General features: G+C 40.3%; 1 protein-coding gene across 3 annotated transcripts; it reads left to right on the top strand.

Annotated features, from left to right (window-relative positions):
- The first annotated feature begins 11,875 nt into the window (after positions 1–11,875).
- LOC129833871 (uncharacterized) lies at positions 11,876–24,494 on the top strand. 3 transcript variants are annotated; one of them, XM_055898715.1, is made up of 7 exons: positions 11,876–12,030; positions 14,253–14,279; positions 14,541–14,593; positions 15,577–15,711; positions 20,053–20,441; positions 20,680–20,808; positions 21,282–24,494. In XM_055898715.1, the coding sequence occupies exons 4-7, from the start codon at positions 15,690–15,692 to the stop codon at positions 21,525–21,527; spliced, it is 786 nt and encodes a 261-aa protein (XP_055754690.1). In that variant the 5' UTR covers positions 11,876–12,030; positions 14,253–14,279; positions 14,541–14,593; positions 15,577–15,689; the 3' UTR covers positions 21,528–24,494. The 3 variants fall into 3 exon arrangements, with proteins under 3 accessions (XP_055754690.1, XP_055754688.1, XP_055754689.1); XM_055898713.1 differs by lacking the exon at positions 15,577–15,711; XM_055898714.1 differs by lacking the exon at positions 15,577–15,711 and having other exon boundaries at positions 14,253–14,304.
- Positions 24,495–24,890: the final 396 nt, after the last annotated feature.

Raw genomic sequence — 24,890 nt, 5'->3', positions numbered from 1 at the left:
ACGTGCACAAATATTCCCAACACAACCCCAGCACCACAGCCTTATGATTTATCAATGCTTTTTGTTTGTCAAAGTAGACCCCACATGGCACAAATGTGAATTTAAACGTAGACTCCGTGATATGACCTGAACACGGGCATCAATGATATTGCCCATTGAGCATGAGGCACGACGGTACACTTGTTAGCATCCTTGTGAACTTCTACACATGTTAGCAGTGTGAGTGAGCCAGAACGTGGGTCTACTGCAGGTGCCTTTCCTCAGCTGACAAATCACTTCACCTTATGCGAGAAAAAAAATTATTGCTTGTGCTCCATATGTGCACAAGCAAGCCATGCTTGAGGGAGACTTTTATTAGTGGACCAGCCAGGATAATTGAAATGCACTTTTTAGGAAAAGAAAAAGAAAAAGGCAAACAAGCCTCCAGGGATTAGGTTCAGATGGAGACAGAGGGATGAGAGAGGACAGATTGTTCCGGACAGGCAATATTAACCAGGTGAAATTGTGTCGTTTCTCTTGCGTTCATTGCACGCAGAGTCAGGGTATATGCAACAGTTTGGGCCGCCTGGCTCTTTGCAAACTAATTTGCCAGAATTGTACGTAATTATGACATAACATTGAAGGTTGTGCAATGTAACAGGAATATTTAGACTCATGGATGCCACCCGTTAGATAAAATACGGAACGGAATAAACGTTTTGTTTTCGAGGTGATAGTTTCCGGATTAGTCAAAGGTATATGGTTTAGAGAGAAATAGTCGACGCGTTATAATTCCTGTAATGCGGCTGAACTTGAAAGGGGTTCCTTCGTTATTTTACCGTTCATGTCTTCCATAGAGAATGTCTTGATCTACTTCAAATAAGGTCTGTGTTTCGCGGAGGAGCAGACTGACAGGGGACCATGCAGACAAGCTCTGATTTCTGCACTACAACCTAAAACTTAACTGGGAATATTGAAGACCCATGAAATCTGGTGGTTCGTTTTAACATATGTTCTCATGTTATTTGAGACTAAATTGATTTTATTTATGTATTATATATTAAGTTAAAATAAATGTTCATTGTTCATTCAGTATTGTTGCAATTGTCATTATTACAAAAATGTGTGTGTGTGTATGATATATATATATATATATAAATACATGTTTTTTTAATCGTCCGAATAATCGGCATCGGCTTTTATTGTCCTCCAATAATCGGTATCGGTATCAGCGTTGAAAAATCATAATCGGTCGACATCTACTAACAATAGCAATTGATAAAGAGAGTTTGGCCAACTAAGGAGCTGACGTTGAGTTCGCATTAAACATCAAGCCATTACCCTTCTCAAACCCACTAAAGAAGTGCTGTGTGTGTGTTTGAAGGTGACATGGGTTTTAATGACTCAATCATATGGGTCAGATCTGATAATGGACCTCGCCTGGTAATAAAACTAAGCCTGAGGCTTTAACATTACCCCACATGCCACACTGTAACATAATGTGTCATACTAACTGTTGACTACTATTGTAACATAGATGTAGGCCTCCTGCCATAACCTCAGGTGCATAGTGCAATGAGTGTCGCTAGTTGACAGATACAATACCTGGGCCAGTGGGATTTGGTTACTTATTTTAAGATACAATTTTTGAATAATCTCCTCCAGTTGTTTTTTATTTTTAAACTACAACCTGGTTTGTTTTTGAAAACACAAGAAATGGGAAGAAAGCTAAATTAAAAGAGAAAAAGTTTCCACTTACTTAAAATGCAGCCAAAGGATAGATCAAGAGATCTGTATCAAGAGGATGGATAGAAATAAAGAGAGATCGGCCAACATATGTTTTCTGACTGCAATGAGCGCAACAACACCCCAAAATATTAAGTGAAATCAAGCATAGAAAACAGTATTTGCCATTGATAATGTATTTAAATGTTCCCTGGCAAAGAACCCAAAGAGTGCCATTACTTGGAATGATCTCTGAACGGTTTCAAAATGCCTACCTGTTGAATATCATCTTGTCTGCAGCAAATAAATGTATCGGAAGAGTGGAGTGGAAGATTAAATAAATTTCTTTCAATGGAAAAATCACCCACAAAATAAATCTGAAGACATTTATTTTAAATAAATCTGAAGACAGATGTAGGCTATGTATGTAGGCTAAACATTGGAACCGCTCCAATATTATTGTGTAGACATGACTCATTAGTCTTAAAGCAACCAAACATTTGTTAAGGTTATATTTATTTAAGGTTATAAGTCGCTCTGGATAAGAGCGTCTGCTAAATGACTTAAATGTAAATGTAAATATTTAATTTTTTGCATTTATTTCCTTATTACTTTATTTCCTTTAGTTTCTTAATTCTATAGTTATATTGCTTGTTGTATAGCCTGTATCTCAGACGACCAGAACCTTAATAATAATCCCCATACTTACGTCACAAACAATAATTATACTAGTTGACTGCACGGACGGACACATAGTAGGATACTGACACTCACTTCGCGGTGGTCGTGAATGGGTATGAGTGCTGGACATGCCGCCACTCAGACCCTACTGTTGTCTATTACACATACTAATGCCTCGTTCCGGTGCTATCGGAGTTCTCGGAAATTCCTAGTCCCGACTGGGAAGTTTCATTTGAATGACCCTCAAAATAGGAATTACAAGTGGGAAATGAGAAAACGATGTGGCCAATCTTATTAGTTGAATAATTGTTCCGACTTCAAAAGCACTTGGAACACAATCATGTCGGAGTTACAACTTCCCATTTTCCCATTTCCCACGAGAATGTGAAGCCAGCATAATACTGCATTCAAGTGCTATTCGGTACTAGGAAACTGACATTTACAGTAGCCTAAGTATATAACATGATTGACATGACCGTAATAATCATAATGGAAAGGCCTTGGAAGTGCCATAAGTGTAAGCCATAAGTGTAAGTGTAACGTTCGTCGTTAGGAGAAAGAGAGGAGGACCAAGATGCAGCGTGGTGAGTATTCTATTCATATTCCTTTTAATGAAAACCGAATACTCGAACAAAACAACAAAATAACGAGAAATAAAAACGAAACGAAACAGTCCTGTCTGGTGACATACACAAAGACACAGGAAACAGGAACAATCACCCACAACCCACAATGACAAAACAGGCTACCTAAATATGGCTCCCAATCAGAGACAAAGACTGACACCTGCCTCTGATTGAGGACCATATCAGGCCAAACACATAGAAATAGACAAACTAGACATACAACATAGAATGCCCACTCACATCACACCCTGACCAAACAAAACATAGAAACATACAACGCAAACTATGGTCAGGACGTGACACCAACATAATTCATTATTTTACATTAACCTGTTTAACATGTAATAAATGCATTATGAAGAAAATTGTGTAATTTAGGCTCCACGAAATAAGACATGGGTTATGAAGAAAATCGTGTACTGTTGCCTACATGACAAAAAGGCCTTCTGATTACAAGTGCACCAGTATCCAAAGTATTAAGCGAAATCGTGCATAGAAAACAGCATTGGCATTAATAAAAACCATTTTCCCCATGAATTAAGTCGCACGTAAATGTGCGTCTTTTCTCAAAAATTATGTTCAGTCTAAAACAGTACATATAGGCATACAACATTTTAAAACATGGTTCAACAAAGACAACATTTCTGTATATTCATGACGTTGAATTAGCCATTAAGAAGAACAAAAATGAAATATAAATTATCCTGTCTATATGGTTGTTGCAAAGGCTTGTGTGAAGCCTACTGGTTAAATGTGTGTCTTTTCGCACGAACTAAGAAGCACATCAATTCGTGTCTTTTCTCACGAATTAAGCCACACAAAAACGCACGTGAGACTGTGTTGGATCAGGATGTCTGCAGCAATATGCGTTTTGTACACTACACAAGAGAAAATGTCTTAGAAAAAACAATGGTTCTTTAATCACTCAACTGGGATTAAGGCAACTGTGCCATAGTCATAATGCGTAAGTAAATGCTTTCTGTCATTGAGAGTTGTGAATTACAGCTCGGACAAACAATACACTTATTACCACTAATAACAGACATAGAACGCAGCAACCTTGGTAATACATTTTGAAGTTGTTTAACTTTTTGGTTTGGTATTTGTGTTTGGTTGTTTACTTTTTATTTGTTTATATTGGGGGATGTTTAATTGTAATAAGCTATCAACTGTGTCCCTTGTCAAATAGTCTGCCATGTGCTTTATGTCACAGTGGAAAATGAATGAAATGAAAATGAACACATTTCTGATGTGACAGGAAACTTCAGAAAGGGTGTGACACTGAACTTGTTTGAATGTAGACCATTCAGTGAAACCACAGCTAATACAGAGGACTAAAACAACAGACAGCATGATGATTACATACAATTATGTTACTTTATGACACAAACTTATCTTGTAAATATTTTGAATCCGTCAATAAATGAGAATTGTTAAAAGTAGGTTGGATGTTTTAGTTTCCTTCCAGTTTGCTGCTATAACTTGGACCAGATCTCTCTGGCAAAATACATTTGATCTCAAGGTGAAATAAAACAGGTTTTGGGGCAAACTCAAACTCCCACCACCAGTAACACCTACTTGGGTGATGCATTACAGCCATGCTGTAACAGAGAGGACTCGCTATTCCATTTATTTATTGTAAGTTTAAGTGGTCATCTTTACAAGTGAAGAATGGAGGGCCAAGATAAAATGGCAGTGTGAGTTGATCCCTAAAAGCATAAAAATAATTGTACAGTACTCATACTGTTTCCACAACAAAACAGGAAATGTGGAATGTTTTGATCTGAGGTTATTCAACCTTAAACCGGTTTTGAGAGGCCAACCTAACACAATCAACACCTCTTCTGTCACTGGTTCAGTTTGTACGTTTTCTCATTTTGAACAGCATAAATGCATTTTAATATTACAAATGTTGCTCAAAGTAAAATAATAAAGCAATAACAAAATCACATGATGTCTATGTATCAGTGATGACACCATGAACCTCAAGGAATAATATTATACCCTTAACCTTTTGTAAGAGAGATAATGCTGTTTAGTCAGTAATACATTAGTAATAGTTACAACATTATGCATCAGTCAGGAGGAACTCAGGGCATCAGCGGAGCACCAGGGTGTTTTGTTATCTGACTACCTTTCCCAGAGAAGTACGCACGTGCATGACTCAACCTGTTGAGAGGAAAATTACAAAGGCGTGTCAGACAGAAACTCAAGGGAAGTTTTGTATCACACATTTTCAGCTTATTCGACGATGACTATATTCATGTTTACCTAATAGTTATTGAGCACTGTGGAACAAATAAATAGACAATATTAACATCAAGTAGAGTTGTTTTTGGTTATAAGAGCACATTTCAGATACATTATATTAACGCAAACAAGAGAGAAGATTGAACCAGTTAGACTTGTCTTAAATGTTATGTTGTTGTGTCCATTAGGCCACCAGTTAATGTATTTGAAACATAGTTAGTCTAATCAGATAAATGTTTTGTGTTATATCTAGATATTCTGAGATGCCTCAACCACAGAGGGGAAGGTTTACGCTAAGGCTTTGTAGTCGGCACTCTACAGCACAGCGATAACAATTGGCAACACCCTCATGTTCTCTCCAGTCTGCTGGAGAAACGAAACCTCAGAGCAACAAGCCTCACGTCCTACAGTTAAACACTAGCAGTAAAACAGTGGTAAAATAATAAAAAGCACAGAGATGAGTGATAAAAGGCTGTGTTTGTGTTTGTTATGTAAATGTACTCCCACCTAGAGGTCCATATGAGGGAATGCATCTTTATTGACTCATCATATGAATGTACCAATGTCCTGTAATGTACTGTAATCTCTTTCTAAGCCCAAACAGGAAGTAGGAAAATAGCCATTGTGGATTTGCAAAACAAGTTATTCCATCCATTTATTCTAGGAAAAACCAGGACATAGAGATCAATTTAATTGAAATCAATGCAGTACAATAACATGCTTGATTATTATTGTTATTATTATTATTATTATTGATTATTGTTATACTGTACATTGCCAAACACATTTGATACCATTCTATTTACTCCATTCCATCCAATACACTCCATTCCAGACATTATTATAAGCCGTCCTCCCATCAGCAGCCTCCACTGCTTTAGATGTGTTAATGTCAGAGTAGATAGATGTGTTTGCAATTTAGCCTGTTATCTTCCTCCCAGATTATAGGGCAATGACTACCGTAAAATAGATGAAGATCCCCAACATTGGTTAAATTATCTGTTTATCATGACTAGTTCAGTTATCACACATTACTATCAGTAGTAGTTAGTTCTACAGTACCATGAGGACATCTAGTAGGTATTGTGGTGTAGCTCATTTTCAAAAGGTGCCCTGAGCACAGCAATACAACAGAACAATGCCACAGTACAAAAGGATCACTCTAAAAAAGATAAAGCAAAAATAATAAAACACTACAAGTTACAACTTTCAATATTACAACAACAACAATCTCTTCATTTAAATCAAAATAACTGCAACTTACTGTATATTCAACACACCTAATACTAGACTGTTAAACTGCCCTGGCAGCCCCAGGGAATCAAGTTGCAATGAGTTCTGCAGGCTATTCCAAGAATGGGGGGCATCAAAACTGAAAGAGGATCTACCTAGATTGGTATGAACTAGTAGAACTTGGAGAGTTAACCATCCCTGTGAAACGGCTAAACCACACTAATCTGACCCCTCTGTGGAACATGTCGCTTGTTTTGCTCTAGGACGCCCACAGGCCTCACAAGACTCGTCTGATGGTGCCCCGGTATCAGTTGAAAAAATGAACGGAGGTACAGTATATACAGTGCTTTCAGAAAGTATTCAGACCCCTTGACTTTTCCCACAATTTGTTACATTAAACACTTATTCTAAAATTGATTAAATGATTTTTTCCCCAATACAATACCCCATAATGACAAAGCAAAAACAGGTTTTTAGAAATGTTTGCAAATGTATTAAAAATTAAAAACAGAAATACCTTCTATACATAAGTATTCAGAACCTTTGCTATGAGTGTAACGTCCTGACCAGAGTTCGTATGTGTTTTGCTTGTTTAGTGTTGGTCAGGACGTGAGCTGGGTGGGAATTCTATGTTGTGTGTCTAGTTTGTCTGTTTCTATGTTGGGTTAAATGTGTTGCCTGATATGGTTCTCAATTAGAGGCAGGTGTTTGACGTTTCCTCTGATTGAGAATATATTAAGGTAGGCTGTTCTCACTGTTTGTTTGTGGGTGATTGTTCCTGTGTCAGTGTTGGTGCTACACGGGACTGTGACGGTTAGTGTGTTTTGTCAGTTTGTATAGTGTCTTGTTTTTTGTTTGATTAAATTCATTATGTCTAATTACCACGCTGCACATTGGTCCTCTGATCCTTCTCGCCTCTCCTCGTCCGAGGAGGAGGAAGAGCTAGACTGCCGTTACAATGAGACTCGAAATTGAGCTAAGGTGCATCCTGTTTCCGTTGATCATCCTTGAGATGTTTCTACAACTTGATTGGAGTCCACTTGTGGTAAATTAAATTGATTGGAGATGATTTGGAAAGGCACACACCTGTCTACACTGCATTGGGAGAGTATTCAGACCCCTTGACTTTTTCCACATTTTGTTACATTACAGCCTTATTCTAAAATGGAATAATAATAAACAAATCCTCAACAAACTACACACAATGATGATGACGCGACAAAGCGAAAATAGGTTTTTAGAAATGCTTGGGAAAGGGTAACAAAAAATATCTGCAGCATTGAAGGTCCCTCAAGAACACAGTAGCGGCCTCCCGGGTGGCGCAGTGGTCTAGGGCACTGCATCGCAGTGCTAACTGCGCCACCAGAGTCTCTGGGTTCGCGCCCAGGCTCTGTCGCAGCCGGCCGCGACCGGGAGGTCCGTGGGGCGACGCACAATTGGGCTAGCGTCGTCCGGGGTAGGGAGGGTTTGGCCGGTAGGGATATCCTTGTCTCATCGCGCTCCAGCGACTCCTGTGGCGGGCCGGGCGCAGTGCGCGCTAACCAAGGGGGCCAGGTGCACGGTGTTTCCTCCGACACATTGGTGTGGCTGGCTTCCGGGTTGGAGGCGCGCTGTGTTAAAGAAGCAGTGCGGCTTGGTTGGGTTGTGCTTCGGAGGACGCATGGCTTTCGACCTTCGTCTCTCCCGAGCCCCCACGGGAGTTGTAGCGATGAAACAAGATAGTAATTACTAGCGATTGGATACCACGAAAAATTGGGGAGAAATGGGGATAAAATTTAAAAAAATAAAATAAAAAGAACACAGTAGCCTCCATAATTCTTAAATGGAAGAAGTTTGGACTACCAAGACTCTTCCTAAAGATGGCCGCCTGGCCAAAGTGAGCTATCGGGAGAAGGGCCTTGGTCAGGGAGGTGAACAAGAAACCGATGGTCACTCTGACAGAGCTCCAGTGTTTCTCTGTGGAGATGGGAGAACCTTCCAGGAGGACAACGATCTCTGCAGCACTCCATCAATTAGGCCTTTATGGTAGAGTGGCCAGACGGAAGCCACTCCTCAGTAAAAGACACATGGCAGCCCGCTTGGAGTTTGCCAAAAGGCACCTAAAGGACTCTCAGGACATGAGAGACAAGATTCTCTGGTCCGATGAAACCAAGATTTACCTCTTTGGACTGAATGCCAAGCGTCACGTCTGGAAGAAACCTGACACCATCCCTACGGTGAAGGATGGTGGTGGAAGTATCATGCTTTGGGGACGTTTTTCAGCGGCAGGGACTGGGAGACTAGTCAGGATTGAGGGAAAGATGAACAGAGAAAAGTATAGAGAGATCTTTGATGAAAACATGCTCCAGAGTACTCAGGACCTCAGGCTGGGGCGAAGGTTCCTCTTCCAACAGGACAACGACCATAAGCACACAGCCAATAAAATGCAGGAGTGGCGTCAGGGCAAGTCTCTGAATGTCCAGAGCCCGGACTTGAGCCAGATCTAACATCTCTGGAGAAACCTGAAAATAGCTGTGCAGTGACGATCCCCATCCAACCTGAGTAGAGCTTGAGAGGATCTGTATGGAAGAATGGGAGAACCTCCCCAAATACAAGTGTGCCAAGCTTGTAGCATCATACCCAAGAAGATTCAAGGCTGTATTTGCTGCCTAAGGTGCTTCAACAAAGTACTGAGTAAAGGGTCGGAATACTTACGTAAATGTGACATTTTAGTTTGTATAAAAAAAGAAATTGCAAAAATCTCAATAAACTTGTTTTTCTTTGTCACTGTGGGGTATTGTGTGTAGATTCATGAGGAAAAAAAAGATTTTATAAATTTTAGAATAAGACTGTAATGTAACAAAATGTGGAAAAGGTCAAGGGGTCTGAATACTTTCCGAATGCACTCTTTATTGGCAAAAATAAGGGGTACATAAAAATAAAAATGTTTCCTTAGCTTCCTTACATCTCTCAGATATAGGACAGACACTTCAGATCAAACTTCCAATAGATGTATTGGGGGGACTATCTGTTCTTCCATGTAGTGAATTTATTATTCAATGCATTTGTATGGGCAGTAAATCCAAATAAAATTGTTCATCAAATACATTAGTATATATTTTTTTATACTTCAACGGGTCTAGATCAAATAGCTAAATGATCCTTGGCATGACCTTCTTAAAACAATTCCATATAGCTTAGTCGAACCCTATTCTGAGCCGACTTCGCATTCGCCATCCGCTCAAGAGGGGCATTTGGTTCACACCCGGGAAGCAGCCCAATTAGAAAACTAATGAAATCCCTTTCAACCGATGTAAACTCCTCCTACTCCTCCTACCCTCCTCCTACCCTACCCTCCTATGTACCGGCCAGGTGAGCCAAAACAACATTCTCAGTGGAACAGAATGAGAAATGTCGGAGCCACACCCATGCAGAGGAACAACATGTCAGTAACTTGTGAGCAGGTAAAGAGCTGCATTTCCAGGCTCGCCCAGGGCGTGAAAATCACCTAAACCGTTGTGGAAAACCACATCAACTGCTCTTAAAAAGTCTCTAACTTAGGTTGAAAGTATTAACACAGATAGCACAACATATCCATGTGTATCATGGTATCCAATTACTTTGTTATACCTGTATAAGTGTATAAGAATAGTCTAACCAACATTTCTGTCAAATTAAATCTAACCAATATATTGTTGTACACAATAGATGGTTCAAAGGAGAAGCGATCCCCCAAAAGTGTTGTTTTATTGACAACTTAAAAAAGTGCCTTTGCCTCCACGTCTTTTTCTAAAGTGAAAGTTGGTTAAAACTGGCTACTAGTCTAAACCCCATGCCTCAGTTTATTTTTCAGTCATGAGCCTATAATGAAGTATGACACACACATCATTTTGCCTACAGTAATTTACCAGTGAAGTATACTGTCCTCTCAAGCTCTTCCGTGTTATCAGATGTGACAATGTAGCATAAACACGGAAGATGGGAGAAACCGACCCCCCTGTGGAAAAGTGAGACTCACAGGTACATGTCGGTTGTTTTGCTCTAGGACGCCAACAGGTCTCACAAGATTTGTCTGAAGGTCCCCCGGTACCAGTTGAAAAAATGAATGAAGGTACTGTTTAGTGCCAAAAATAAGGGGTTAAACACATGTAAAAAAATATATATATTCCTGATCTTTCTTATATCTCTCAGATATAGGACAGACACTTCAGAACAAACTTCCTGTAGATTTATTGGAGGGGACTATCTGTTCTTCCATGTCGTGAATCTGTTATTCAATGCATTTGTATGGGCTATTAGCAGTAAGGCCACAAATAAAATTGTTCATCAAGTAATTTTGTATATATATTTTTTTACTTCAAGCGGTCTTAACATTCAAAATCCAAAAGCTAAATGATCCTTGGTATGACCTTCTTAAAACAATTCCATATAGCTTAGTAGAACCCCTGCTCCCACGGCTTACAGGGCTTAGACTCTTTTGTGCCCAAAAGGAGGGGTTAAATACATATAAAAAATAAAATACTTATTTTTTCTGATCTTCCTGATATCTCTCAGATATAGGACAGACACTTCAGGACAAAATGAATGTTGATTGTTTTGTGTTATTCAATGAGTTTGTATGGGCTAATAGCAGTAAGGCCCAAAATAATTTGATTAAAAAAAAATGTATTTAAAAAAATATAGACTTCAAGCGGTCTTGAAATTCAAAATCAAATAGCTAAATGATTATTGGTATGACCTCCTTAAAACAATTCCATATAGCTTAGTACAACCTTGTTCTGAGCCGACTTCGCCCTTCGCCAACCACTCAAAAAAGAAATGCAATCAATTTCAATCTGGAAAAACTCCTCCATCGTGTACTGGCCAGGTGAGCTAAAACACCATTCTCAGTGGAACAGAATGAGAAATGAAGGAGCCACACCCATGCAGAGGAACAACATGTCAGTAACCTGTGAGCAGGCAAAGAGCTTGAGTTGCAGGCTGCCCAGGGCATCAACATCGACTAAACCGTTCTGGCAAGCTACATCAGTTGCACTTAAGAAGTCTCTAACTTAGGTTGAAAGTATTAACACAGATAGCACAACATATCCATGCGTATCCAATGACTTTGTTACAATGGTATAAATGGTATTATAACAATAGTCTAACCAACATTTCTGTCAAATGAAATCAAATTCATATATTGTTGTACACAATAGATGGTTTAAAGGAGAAGTGAGCTGCAACAGTCCCCCAAAATGTTTGTTTTATTGACAACTTAAAAACTGCCTTTCCCTCCACGTCCTTTTCTAAAGTCTAAGAGAAAAGGGTTAAATTTAGCTACGTAGTCTAAAGCCACGCCTCAGTCATGAGCCTATAATGAAATATGACGCACACAGCATATTGCCTACAGTAGTTTTCCAGTGAACTATACTGTCCTCTCAAGCTCTTCCGTGTTCAGTCAAGAACAACTTGTCACGCCAAGTTCTTACGCAACAGCCCTAAAGAAGCAGTTCAAACGTTTTTTGTTTTGTTGGTAAATTGCCTTTACATTTCTTACAGACTACATTTGAATCTGGTAAGCTATGTTACGATAGACTTGTTTGTAATACTGTATAAGTGTTTCATTGAAGGGGTGATAGCCTTCCGGAAATGTATGATGTTTATTTTGTTCTAATTACTATTACCACAAATATTGGTCCTATGGTTTCGGTTCCCGAGTAGGCTAATAAAAATAAATATATGTCTGCTGAAGAAACGTGTCTTTGGTGAGAAGAAAGTGTTTTCTACTTTGGCTCGAGAAATCCATTAGATACATTAGAGAAGTAGCATATGCTGCGTTCACGTGCTATCGGAGTTATCGGAAGTTCTGACTGGGAAGTTTCACTTGAATGACCCTTCACATCAGAATTACAATTCGGGAAACTGTGTGAGCTACCGAATTGTGACCACTGACCTTTTACATTTTCGAACAAAAGATGATAACAACACGTTTTTGACAAGCACAAGATGGGTACGGCATAAGGTAGCTAGTTTAATCATATTGATCATATTGTAACGAACCTGGGTTTATATCAATGTTAATTTAGCTAGCTAACTTAATTATAAGCAACGTTAGTTAGCTTATCAAGGTAGCTAAAATCTTATATGTTGAAGAATTGTTCCGACCAAAATGCACATGAATGAAACAAAGTCATATTTCCAACATCGCAGTTAGGAAATAGAACGCTCCGACGACTACATTAACGCAGCATTAACCTATGTTGAATTACGATTGCTCCCTCTACTCACGCGTGCTGAATGCGCTTATAGAAATAAATGACTATAAAAACGTGTCAAACTGATGGGATACAGAAGCTACAATCCTTGCAAAATGAGGAGAGCTTTATCACAACTTCAAAATGGACTGGTTGACTGAAGTAGGGAAATATGTATTCCAGCAATGAGCTGCAGTTTTGGAAGAACTGCGTCATTTTCAGTTTAGGTGACTTTGCGAGTGAACCTAGTTATCACAGTCACAAAGTCAGCATTGTCTATATCGTAAATATTCATATAAAAAAGCTTAAAAGGTTAGGTTTAGGCACAAGGTTAACAATGTGATTAAGGTTAGGGTTAAGGGTTAGGTTTAAAATCAGATTTTAAGAAGCGAAATGTAAAAACAGGCAGGGTTTCGGACGTTGTGGCTGTGGTAACTATTGAATACCCTACATTGCGAACCGCTAGTGTCATTTAGAATTGGTTAGCCTTGGCTATCACCACCCTGCATATAGACAGCATCCACACTGGAAATATGCAAAAACATTAGTTTGATAAAGACAAAGAACGTATTTTCATCAGAACCATTAAGCCCAGGCCTACTCCCCAAACATATGTCGTGACCCTAATTCATCCCAATGCAGTGTTCAATGAAAATGTGTTAATACATTTAGATCATTATAACTAAATAACTAAATTGAACGTCTGTATATCGATAAGAAGACAGATTTAGGTTTGTAACCCTGAAAAATATGTGTTTCAACTTGCCAAATTGAGACCCGTTTCAAATTACCATTCTTTGTGAATAACTGTTCAGACGCGAGATGCGAATCACTTCGCAGTATTCTGTTCTATTTTAATCTCTTATATTACGTCATGCTTTTACTATAAAATATGTGTATTGACTGTGATAAGTGCTCGGGAAATAAGAGCGTCTATATTAGCAAAACAAGGCTATGAAATTGCACAGCCATAGGCTTTTATCAGCAAGCGCCACACTGTGGTTACTACTTTATTGAAGATGTGTTCCAGGATACACTATAACCAGTTGATATTACAGTTTCAATAAATTAATCTTAAATGTGTTTTTTTATTGACTGAATTGACCTACATTAAACAATTTAGCTATTAGGATTCCTTACCTGTAATTGTTATGATAAATTGGACATTGTTGACATATTTCCCAGTGCAGACATTGTTCTAGAAATAGCTTATTTTTTATTTGAGTACTGGAGTACTCAAACAGTCAAAAAAAGTCAAATGCCCATCCCTAGGTTTATACGGAATGTTTAGGTGTATACAACTATTTAATGTAAGCCTATTTCAACTTTATTAGGTGTGTTTCACTCAAATAAACTATTTATTGGAATGACATTTTAAATTATAATTGTCATGTTGATTTGATGGGATGGTAGACCAATCCAAAAATAGTTTTAATCTATATTATTCATGAGTAGTGTTTATTCATTTTGGTGTGGATTCTTCAAGTTGAAGTGCTTTTTTTGCCCTACTTGTTCACCAGCATTTGTATTGTTTTCCCAACAGTCATCGGGGAATCATCACATCAATGGGGTAAAGATATTTCAATTATAAAAATGTAAGAGATGATATATATATATGAGGCTCCAGGTTATTTACATGGAAATGACGTTGGCCCACACTTTGTTTATTACATTTATTGACTTGCTGAATTTCAATTGTTTAAGAATTTACTCAAGGCATGTCTGGGTTCTTTACCTAATTTGCAAATGTGTATTTCTTGTTGTTTTAGTTAAATCAATTCAAATCAGTTTAATAAAACAATACTTATACTGTTTTTATCATTTTATACAGGTCGTTAAAGCAGATAAAGACTGAGTTTCTTCACTGTGAGAGTGGGAAAAAAGGTATCAGCCGACTTTCTTTATGTAGTGTATTGTCATCCAATGGCCTTTGTATTCAGACACTTTAAAAGGAAATGTCTGATTCAGCTGACATATGCAGCATTTACCGTGAATGCGATCTCCGTGAACTCGGGAACATTGCCTTTAAAAGCCGCATTGCCTATTACCCGCAATCGGATTGAATCCCGGGTTAAGACAACACTAGACCTCATATTTTACACGTTTAATGTTTTTCAATAAACAATTTCCATAAACATAAAAATTTCATGATAGAGAAATTTGCTTGGTTACTGGTGACTTGTGGCCACTAGGGCCCCTCCTTCACTATATGAAAACAGTGTCTTCATGTTTTATGATTGGTTGTCATTCTATACTATATAAGGCCTAAGGCCGATTCTTTAAAAATCCACAAGGAAATCAAAAAGCTAGCTGATCCCATAGATTTCCATTCGTTGCGCTGATTCTATTTAGCATTCCCTCCAGAAACTACCTTCAACTTCCTTCAAACTGCATGTAGCGACATACAAATGGTATCCATGAGTTCATATGACTCTGGGTAAGTAGAACATTTGCCAAAATCTCAAACTATTCCTTTAAATGGATTTCAAAGTTATGGGCCTTTCAGAATTCAGTGTTCCAAACAACCTCCATTTCTAATGTGTTCGTATCTCAGATGTCCTACTGTACATTTGGGACCCATTAAAACAAGCACTACTAACTAGTCACGGTTCTAAATGGGAACACATCAAGTATATCACGTTTGTCTGATTTATGCCATAACCTATTGACAACTGTTTATAACACATCTTTGCTGCTATCTTTTCATAGTTTTCGTCAGAGATTTTTCTTCCTCTGTCGTATTACTGCATAGTGGTTGAATTTCTATGTTGAGATATAATAGTGACGCAAACATGTCCATTAAATCACCACATGTGCCTGTGTGAGACTTGTACGAGGTTTGAGAAGTAGTACATTTTTCAAACTAGGATTTAGGACGTCGTGCGTGACAAATCTCTCTGAAAGTCGGTGGGACCTGGACATCAGAGAAGACAGATAGCTCTGGACACCAGATTCATCAGTGCCAAAGAAGAAATGTTGGATGAAGATATTTCATTATATAGGTAGGCTATCAAGTGTTCGATTGGTGTGACAGAAGAAACATTCCATCAAGGTGTGTGTGGATCTGCAGGTGAATGCATGTGAGCAGTGTGACAGAAGAAAACATGGATGAAGGTGATGGGTGATGATATTTGGACTGATGTCTCCGCTGTGAGGAGGTTGTTTGGCTGTTGGTCAATGAGTGTCTGTGATACCCTGTTCCCTTTTCACCACCTCCATTGAAGAATCATTCCGGACTTGGATTTTACATTTCCAAAATGAAGTTTAATTAAGAATTGACTGTTAGAGTAATTACCTGCCCTATTGGACATTAAACAATACAGTTGCTGTACGTTTTATGCTGCCAAACAAAGCTATATTTTCCCTATGCTAACCAACGTAGGCCTTCAGTATGTATTACGCACCTCCAAAACATGTCACAACTCGGACCCACTATCACCGACCCCATTGCTGAAACCCTCATTCACGCCTGGACTATTGCAACACCATTCTCTACAGACTCCCTGACAAAACACTGGACCTTCTTCCATCCATTCAAACTCAGCTGCCAGAGACCTCACACAGACCAAACATTGGGATATCACCCCAACCCTCGTCAAACTTCACTGGCTCCTAGTTCAATACAGGATCATCTTCAAACTACTCCTGCTCACCTTCAAATAGACTGGCCCTCACACACCTCTCTAACCTCCTACACTCCCACCCATTTACTGCGCTCCTCTGACACTGGCCTCCTCACCATCCCTCGCAACAGGCTCTGCTCGATGTGAGAACGTCCTTTTAGCAGTGCAGGCCCCCAGCTCTGGAACTCCCTCTCCATGTCAGAACCTCACAATCCATACACATCATGTTTAGTGTTCTCCCTGGTTAGTCTGTCATCATGTTTAGTGCTCTCCCTGGTTAGTCTGTCATCATGTTTAGTGCTCTCCCTGGTTAGTCTGTCATCATGTTTAGTGTTCTCCCTGGTTAGTCTGTCATCATGTTTAGTGTTCTGCCTGGTTAGTCTGTCATCATGTTTAGTGTTCTGCCTGGTTAGTCTGTCATCATGTTTAGTGTTCTCCCTGCTTAGTCTGGCATCATGTTTAGTGTGCTGCCTGGTTAGTCTGTCATCATGTTTAGTGTTCTCCCTGGTTAGTCTGTCATCATGTTTAGTGTTCTGCCTGGTTAGTCTTTCATCATGTTTAGTGTTCTGCCTGGTTAGTCTGTCATCATGTTTAGTGTTCTGCCTGGTTAGTCTGGCATCATGTTTAGTGTGCTGCCTGGTTAGTCTGTCATCATGTTTAGTGTTCTCCCTGGTTAGTCTGTCATCATGTTTAGTGCTCTCCCTGGTTAGTCTGTCATCATGTTTAGTGTTCTCCCTGGTTAGTCTGTCATCATGTTTAGTGCTCTCCCTGGTTAGTCTGTCATCATGTTTAGTGTTCTCCCTGGTTAGTCTGTCATCATGTTTAGTGCTCTCCCTGGTTAGTCTGTCATCATGTTTAGTGTTCTCCCTGGTCAGTCTGTCATCATGTTTAGTGCTCTCCCTGGTTAGTCTGTCATCATGTTTAGTGTTCTCCCTGGTTAGTCTGTCATCATGTTTAGTGTTCTCCCTGGTTAGTCTGTCATCATGTTTAGTGTTCTCCATGGTTAGTCTGTCATCATGTTTAGTGTTCTCCCTGGTTAGTCTGTCATCATGTTTAGTGTTCTCCCTGGTTAGTCTGTCATCATGTTTAGTGTTCTCCATGGTTAGTCTGTCATCATGTTTAGTGCTCTCACTTGGTTAGTCTGTCATCATGTTTAGTGTTCTCCCTGGTTAGTCTGTCATCATGTTTAGTGCTCTCCCTGGTTAGTCTGTCATCATGTTTAGTGTTCTCCCTGGTTAGTCTGTCATCATGTTTAGTGCTCTCCCTGGTTAGTCTGTCATCATGTTTAGTGTTCTCCCTGGTTAGTCTGTCATCATGTTTAGTGCTCTCCCTGGTTAGTCTGTCATCATGTTTAGTGTTCTCCCTGGTCAGTCTGTCATCATGTTTAGTGCTCTCCCTGGTTAGTCTGTCATCATGTTTAGTGTTCTCCCTGGTTAGTCTGTCATCATGTTTAGTGTTCTGCCTGGTTAGTCTGTCATCATGTTTAGTGTTCTCCATGGTTAGTCTGTCATCATGTTTAGTGTTCTCCCTGGTTAGTCTGTCATCATGTTTAGTGTTCTCCATGGTTAGTCTGTCATCATGTTTAGTGCTCTCACTTGGTTAGTCTGTCATCATGTTTAGTGTTCTCCCTGGTTAGTCTGTCATCATGTTTAGTGTTCTGCCTGGTTAGTCTGTCATCATGTTTAGTCTTCTCCCTGGTTAGTCTGTCATCATGTTTAGTGCTCTCCCTGGTTAGTCTGTCATCATGTTTAGTGCTCTCCCTGTTTAGTCTGTCATCATGTTTAGTGCTCTCCCTGGTTAGTCTGTCATCATGTTTAGTGCTCTCCCTGTTTAGTCTGTCATCATGTTTAGTGCTCTCCCTGGTTAGTCTGTCATCATGTTTAGTGCTCTCCCTGGTTAGTCTGTCATCATGTTTAGTGCTCTCCCTGTTTAGTCTGTCATCATGTTTAGTGCTCTCCCTGGTTAGTCTGTCATCATGTTTAGTGATCTCCCTGCTTAGTCAGTCATCATGTTTAGTGTGCTGCCTGGTTAGTCTGTCATCATGTTTAGTGTGCTGCCTGGTTAGTCTGTCATCATGTTTAGTGCTCTCCCTGCTTAGTCTGTCATCATGTTTAGTGTTCTGCCTGGTTAATCTGTCATCATGTTTAGTGTTCTCCCTGGTTAGTCTGGCATCATGTTTAGTGTGCTGCCTGGTTAGTCTGTCATCATGTTTAGTGTTCTCCCTGGTTAGTCTGTCATCATGTTTAGTCTTCTCCCTGGTTAGTCTGTCATCATGTTTAGTGTTCTCCCTGGTTAGTCTGGCATCATGTGTAGTGTGCTGCCTGGTTAGTCTGTCATCATGTTTAGTGTTCTCCCTGGTTAGTCTGTCATCATGTTTAGTGTTCTCCCTGCTTAGTCTGTCATCATGTTTAGTGTTCTGCCTGGTTAGTCTGTCATCATGTTTAGTGTTCTCCCTGGTTAGTCTCTCATCATGTGTAGTGTGCTGCCTGGTTAGTCTGTCATCATGTTTAGTGTTCTCCCTGGTTAGTCTGTCATCATGTTTAGTGCTCTCCCTGGTTAGTCTGTCATCATGTTTAGTGCTCTCCCTGGTTAGTCAGTCATGTTTGAAAAGCACTTAAAATAAAATGTATTAATATTAATATTAAATCAACCTCGGTTATGGCTGGCAGTCAAATAAGAAATAATAATAACAAACTTTGCACTCAGAATTTCACTAAATTCATTAGTTATCTGATTAGATTACTTTTATCCATAGACTTGATGAAGGACTTTAGCTTCCTACCCCGCTAACCTGGATTTCTAACAATCATGGACGTGGTGAGAAGCAGGTCTATTGACCTTAGTGAAACCCTTACTGCATCACAGGGTACCACTGCTGTCAGGTCGAGAGTACGATTTCAGGGGCATATTTGGAAGATGAACATTTTAAGACTGTAGCACCGACCTACACAATGCGACCTACAAAAGCACTTGAAGCCAATTTCACAACCTTCGGGAGCAAGAAGCTTACCACTTTTGAGCGCACCAGTTGACTTGGATCACAGGAAGATGTCATCACAGCTGGAAACATGTACTGTAACAGCATCAAGATGACCTCCTCTTCATCCACATTTGACCTCAGCCAGTCCGCAGCAACCTTAGCAGCTGATGGGATTTAGCTGTGTGATTTGAGTTACAGCACCAACATTCAATACAGTACTGCCACAGTGCAAGACAACTAGCTGAGACTATACCCACAGCTATACCTTCAGAGATATACAATGTGACAGCTCAAGCCAAAAGAACAACATGAAAGCTTCCAGGAACAATGTTTGAACATCTGATATGTGATATGTGAGAACCACCCATCATTGTATGTTTAAAGGGATGCTCCGGAACTTTTGTATAATTTCAACCAGTAGTTTTGAACGTGGTGCACACGAGCCAAAACGGACCCCCTGTACTACATCATCATATGATATGTTACGTCCTGCAAATCCTTATTATTATATATATATATTTTTCTGTGTGCAATTCAGGTGATATGTTACAAATCCAATTTATAAAATATGTTAGGAATTTGTTGCGCTTAAGATCCAGGACAGCATCTTTAAATGAGATGGCTAATAATACATTAAGATTCAAAATGTCAATATTTGCAGGTTGTAAGTAGGATGTTCTGCACTCTTGACCATTACAATGTTAAATATGTTTTCTAATTATTGTCAATTGTTGCCACAGAAGCTGTAGAATTCCTCGGCCAAATCAAAGAGCTTGTGTTGAAACATCGCAACAGCAAGATTCCTCTTGCAAAGCCGAAAAGTTACGAGTTGAGAATCGGGGGTCTGGAGGACACTGTCCACGCTGGAGATGGTGAACAGTTAGAAGTTTGGAAAGACTGCTACCTTCCAGAGAGAATGGAGATGGTGGTCATTGGTGCCCTGGATGACTTCCGATGTTCGACAGCAGGATGGCAGCTGGTTCTCCTGTTATGTGAAGATGGCAATGTCTACGCCTACGAGTTTGAAGTTCTACACCTGGTTGCCAGAAGCTTGGAGGATCTCTTTAAATCTGGAGCGGAGTTCCCAGGACTGGAGAAATTCAGATTTGGAGAATGCTTTGAGGAATTGGTAAGACCCAGCAATATTACATTAACTTAGCCAACTTATTAACTTATTTTGTGTTTAATGTTAATAAATTAGGTAATCATGTGTTGTTATTGTCAGAAACAGTAGGTCTTGCATTTATTTGTCTACATGTTATTGTTCATGAATAATTCCAAAATGTAGACACACAGTGTAATGTGTCAATGCACTGAGTAAGTTGCTGGACTAGTCGGCTAGTTATTCCACAGTTATATTTTTTCAGACTGAGGAAGAGATGGAGAAAGAGATGCAATGTGATGAAATAAAGAAAATCGATGACGAGCATATACAGTTCCGAAGAAGATTGGAGATTGAGATGCTGGAGGATCTCAAAGCAATCAAGCAATCTGAGGTAATAATTACTGTTTGATTCAGACTGAGGGTATGGTACACATGGCAAAACATGACGAAAGTGTGTATATTGAAATCAGGAAAAGTTTAACACAAAAATATATTATCTATGCTCGCCCTGTCACGCCCTGACCTTAGAGATCCTTTTTATGTCTCTATTTTGGTTTGGTCAGGGCGTGAGTTGGGGTGGGCATTCTATGTTTTTGTTCTATGTTGTCTATTTCTATGTGTTTGGCCGGGTGTGGTTCTCAATCAGAGACAGCTGTCTATCGTTGTCTCTGATTGAGAACCATACTTAGGTAGCCTTTTCCCACCTGTGTTTTGTGGGTAGTTGTTTTCTGTTTTGTGTTGCTGCACCTTACAGGAATGTTTCGTTTCGTTCACTCTCTTTGTTGTTTTTGTTTTTCAGTGTTCAGTTTATTTATTAAATTAACATGAACACTTACCACGCTGCGTTTTGGTCTCCTCCCTTAGACGATCGTGACAGAACTACCCACCACCAAAGGACCAAGCAGCGTGGAAGAGAGGACTGGACATGGGAGGACATTCTGGGCGGCAAGTGATCCTACACATGGGTGGAGATCCTGCCGGGTAGGGATCACCTCCCATGGGAACAGTTGGAAGCAGCCAGGAGAAGGAACCAGCGGTATGAGGGAACAAGGCTGGCAAGGAAGCCCGAGAGGCAGCCCCAAAAACAAGGAGATTGGCGGAGTCAGGTAGGAGACCTGAGCCAACTCCCCCGTGCTTACCGTGGCGAGCTTGTGACTGGTCAGGCCCCGCGCTATGGGGTGATGCGCACTGTGTCCTTATTGCGCACTCATAGCCCGGTGCGCTACATCCCAGCTCCTTGCATCGGCCGGGCTAGAGTGGGCATCGAGCCAGGACGGAGTGTGCCAGCCCTGCTCTCCAGCCCTACGCACAGTGTCCCCGGTTCGCCAGCACAGCCCAGTGCGGCCTGCTCCAGCTCCCCGCACTTGCCGGGCTACAGGGGGTATCCAGCCAGGACGAGTTGTGCTAGCTCTGCGTTCGAGACCGCCAGTGCGCCTCCACGGCCCAGTGTATCCGGTGCCTCGGCTAAGGAAGAGGCCTCCTGCATGTCTCCCCAGCCTGGTGAGTCGGATGCCTTCTCCCAGAGCCAGGCCTCCTGTGTGTCTCTCCACTCCAGTAATGATCCATGGCAGGAAGCCTCCAGTGGTGATCCATGGCACGAAGCCTCCAGTGATGATCCATGGCAAGAAGCCTCCAGTGATGATCCATGGCACGAAGCCTCCAGTGATGATCCATGGCACAAAGCCTCCAGTGAGGATCCATGGTAAGAAGCCTCCAGTGATGATCCATGGCACGAAGCCTCCAGTGATGATCCATGGCAAGAAGCCTCCAGTGATGATCCATGGCACGAAGCCTCCAGTGATGATCCATGGCATGAAGCCTCCAGTGATGATCCATGGCACGAAGCCTCCAGTGATGATCCATGGCACGAAGCCTCCAGTGATGATCCATGGCACGAAGCCTCCAGTGATGATCCATGGCAAGAAGCCTCCAGTGGTGATCCAGGGCACGAAGCCTCCAGTATTGCAAATGTTGCTCAAAGTAAAGTAAAAATAAAGCATTAACAAAAGCACATGATGTCTATACATCAGTAATGACACAGTGCACATCAGGGACAAATATACCCTTAACCGTTTGTAAGAGTGAGAAGGCTGTTTAGTCAGTAATAGGTATAATATTATGTATCAGTTGGGGCATCAGTGGAGCACCAGTACCTTTCCCAGAGAAGTACAGAAAATTACCAAGACAAGTCAGACAGAAACTCAGGGGAAGTTGTGGATCACACATTTTCAGCGTATTCGATTATGACTGTATTCATGTTTTCATACAGTATTTTTTTTACAGTATCTTTCATACAGTATTTGGTTTCATTTGAACTGCCTGTTCTTGATTCTGTAAATGAGTCCAAACATACAGTACAACACGGAATAACAACTTCCTCATACTTACAGATGAGAAATGTTACTGGTATGGCCCAACAAAAAAAGTGTCCATGTCATGAAGTTTTTTTTGTCTGAAGCCATTTGGGCTCCCGAGTGGCGCAGCGTTCTAAGGCACTGCATCTCAGTGAATGAGGTATCACTACAGTCAGTTCCTGGTTCAAATCCAGGCTGTATCACATCTGGCCATGATTGGGAGTCCCAAAGGGTGGCACACAATTGGACCAGCATTGTCTGGGGTAGGCTGTCATTGTAAATAAGAATTTGTTCTTAACTGACTTGCCTAGAAAAATAAAGGTAAAAAAACACCTAATAGTTATTGAACAATAAAGAGACATTATTAACATCAGGTAGAGTTGATATGGTTATAAGAGGATATATTATATTAACACAAACAAGTGAGAAGATTGAAACAGTTGGGCTTATCACATTGATGTTGTAAATGTTATACCGTTGCATCCAATATGCCATCAGTTAATGTAATATAGTTAATCTTGACAGAATAATTGTTTGTGTTATATCTTGATTTTCTGACATGCCTCAACCATAGGTTGGTTACAAACCGTTTATGTTTTAGTCTGCTGTGGTCAGCACTCTGCAGCACAACGATAACGATTGGCAACACCCATGTTCTCTCCAGTCTGTTGCAGAAACGAAACCTCAGAGCAGCCTCATGTCCTGTTGCTAAACCCTGTAATAACGTCCTCATGTCCTGTTGCTAAACCCTGTAATAACGTCCTCATGTCCTGTTGCTAAACCCTGTAATAACGGCCTCATGTCCTGTTGTTAAACCCTGTAATAACGGCCTCATGTCCTGTTGCTAAACCCTGTAATAACGTCCTCATGTCCTGTTGCTAAACCCTGTAATAACGGCCTCATGTCCTGTTGCTAAACCCTGTAATAACGTCCTCATGTCCTGTTGCTAAACCCTGTAATAACGTCCTCATGTCCTGTTGCTAAACCCTGTAATAACGTCCTCATGTCCTGTTGCTAAACCCTGTAATCGCAGCCTTGTCAGCAAAAAAAATTGTCAGCACAATAAACAACCTGACAAAATAAAAGCACAAAAAAACAAGGTCAAAATAAAACATAATAAAAAGTATGTTTGAATGACACTGAGGGGCAGTGTTGTTACAGTTAATGCAGGTGTTCCTGAGGCTAATGCCATGCAGGTGTTTGTACACATGCAATATACACACACTCTCATTCAAATGCACACATACATGGACACACACACATGTAAATATTGCCATACATGCAGTCAAACATATAAGGTTGGCCTTGCTGTTATGATGTTTGTTGTCCTTGTTGTTTTCTGTTTTCCTTTATCTTTGTCTTTTTTCTCTTTTTGGTTGTTGGTTGGTTATTGTTGGTTGTTGGTGCATTGGGGGAAGGTCTTGTGGGTGGGGAATGGAATTATTATAATATTTTTTTCATTCTAGGTGGGGGGGGGGGTCTTGGATGGTTGAGGGGCAGTTCTTGGAGAATTGTGGGAGGGTTCTTGGAAGGCTGATGGGAGATCTGTCGATGTGTCCTTGAGCAGGGCATTGACCCTGGTTGCTTCTGTGTGTCGCTCTGGATGGGAGGCTGTTAGATAACCAACGTGATGTAATTGTTGACCGGCTTCACTGCAAGTATATTGTATGTTTTAAATATTCAATAAAAAAAGGAAAATATATATAAAAAATAAACAACCTGATTAATAGTCAGAATTTGTTTATAAGGTTACCTTTTACAATACAATGCTACAATTTACAACTGGAATTGTAAAACATAAGTAGTAAAATAATAATAACACAGGGATGATCACATTGGGCAGCAGGTAGCCGAGTGGTTAGAGCGTTGGGCCAGTAACTGAAAGGTTGCCAGATCAAATAGCTGAGCTGACAAGTTAAAGTCTGTTGTTCTGCCCCTGAACAAGGCAGTTAACCCACTGTTCCTAGACTGTTATTGTAAATAAGAATTTGTTCTTAACTAACTTGCCTAATTAAATAAATGAATGATAAAAGGCTGTGTTTGATATGTAAGTGTACTCTAGCCTAGAGGTCCATATGAGGGAATTCATCTTTATTGACTCATCATATGAATCTATCAA

Source organism: Salvelinus fontinalis, chromosome 34, assembly GCF_029448725.1.
Source record: "Salvelinus fontinalis isolate EN_2023a chromosome 34, ASM2944872v1, whole genome shotgun sequence".
In the NCBI taxonomy this organism is placed as follows: domain Eukaryota; kingdom Metazoa; phylum Chordata; class Actinopteri; order Salmoniformes; family Salmonidae; genus Salvelinus; species Salvelinus fontinalis.
This window is presented reverse-complemented; position numbering and strand designations above follow the sequence as displayed.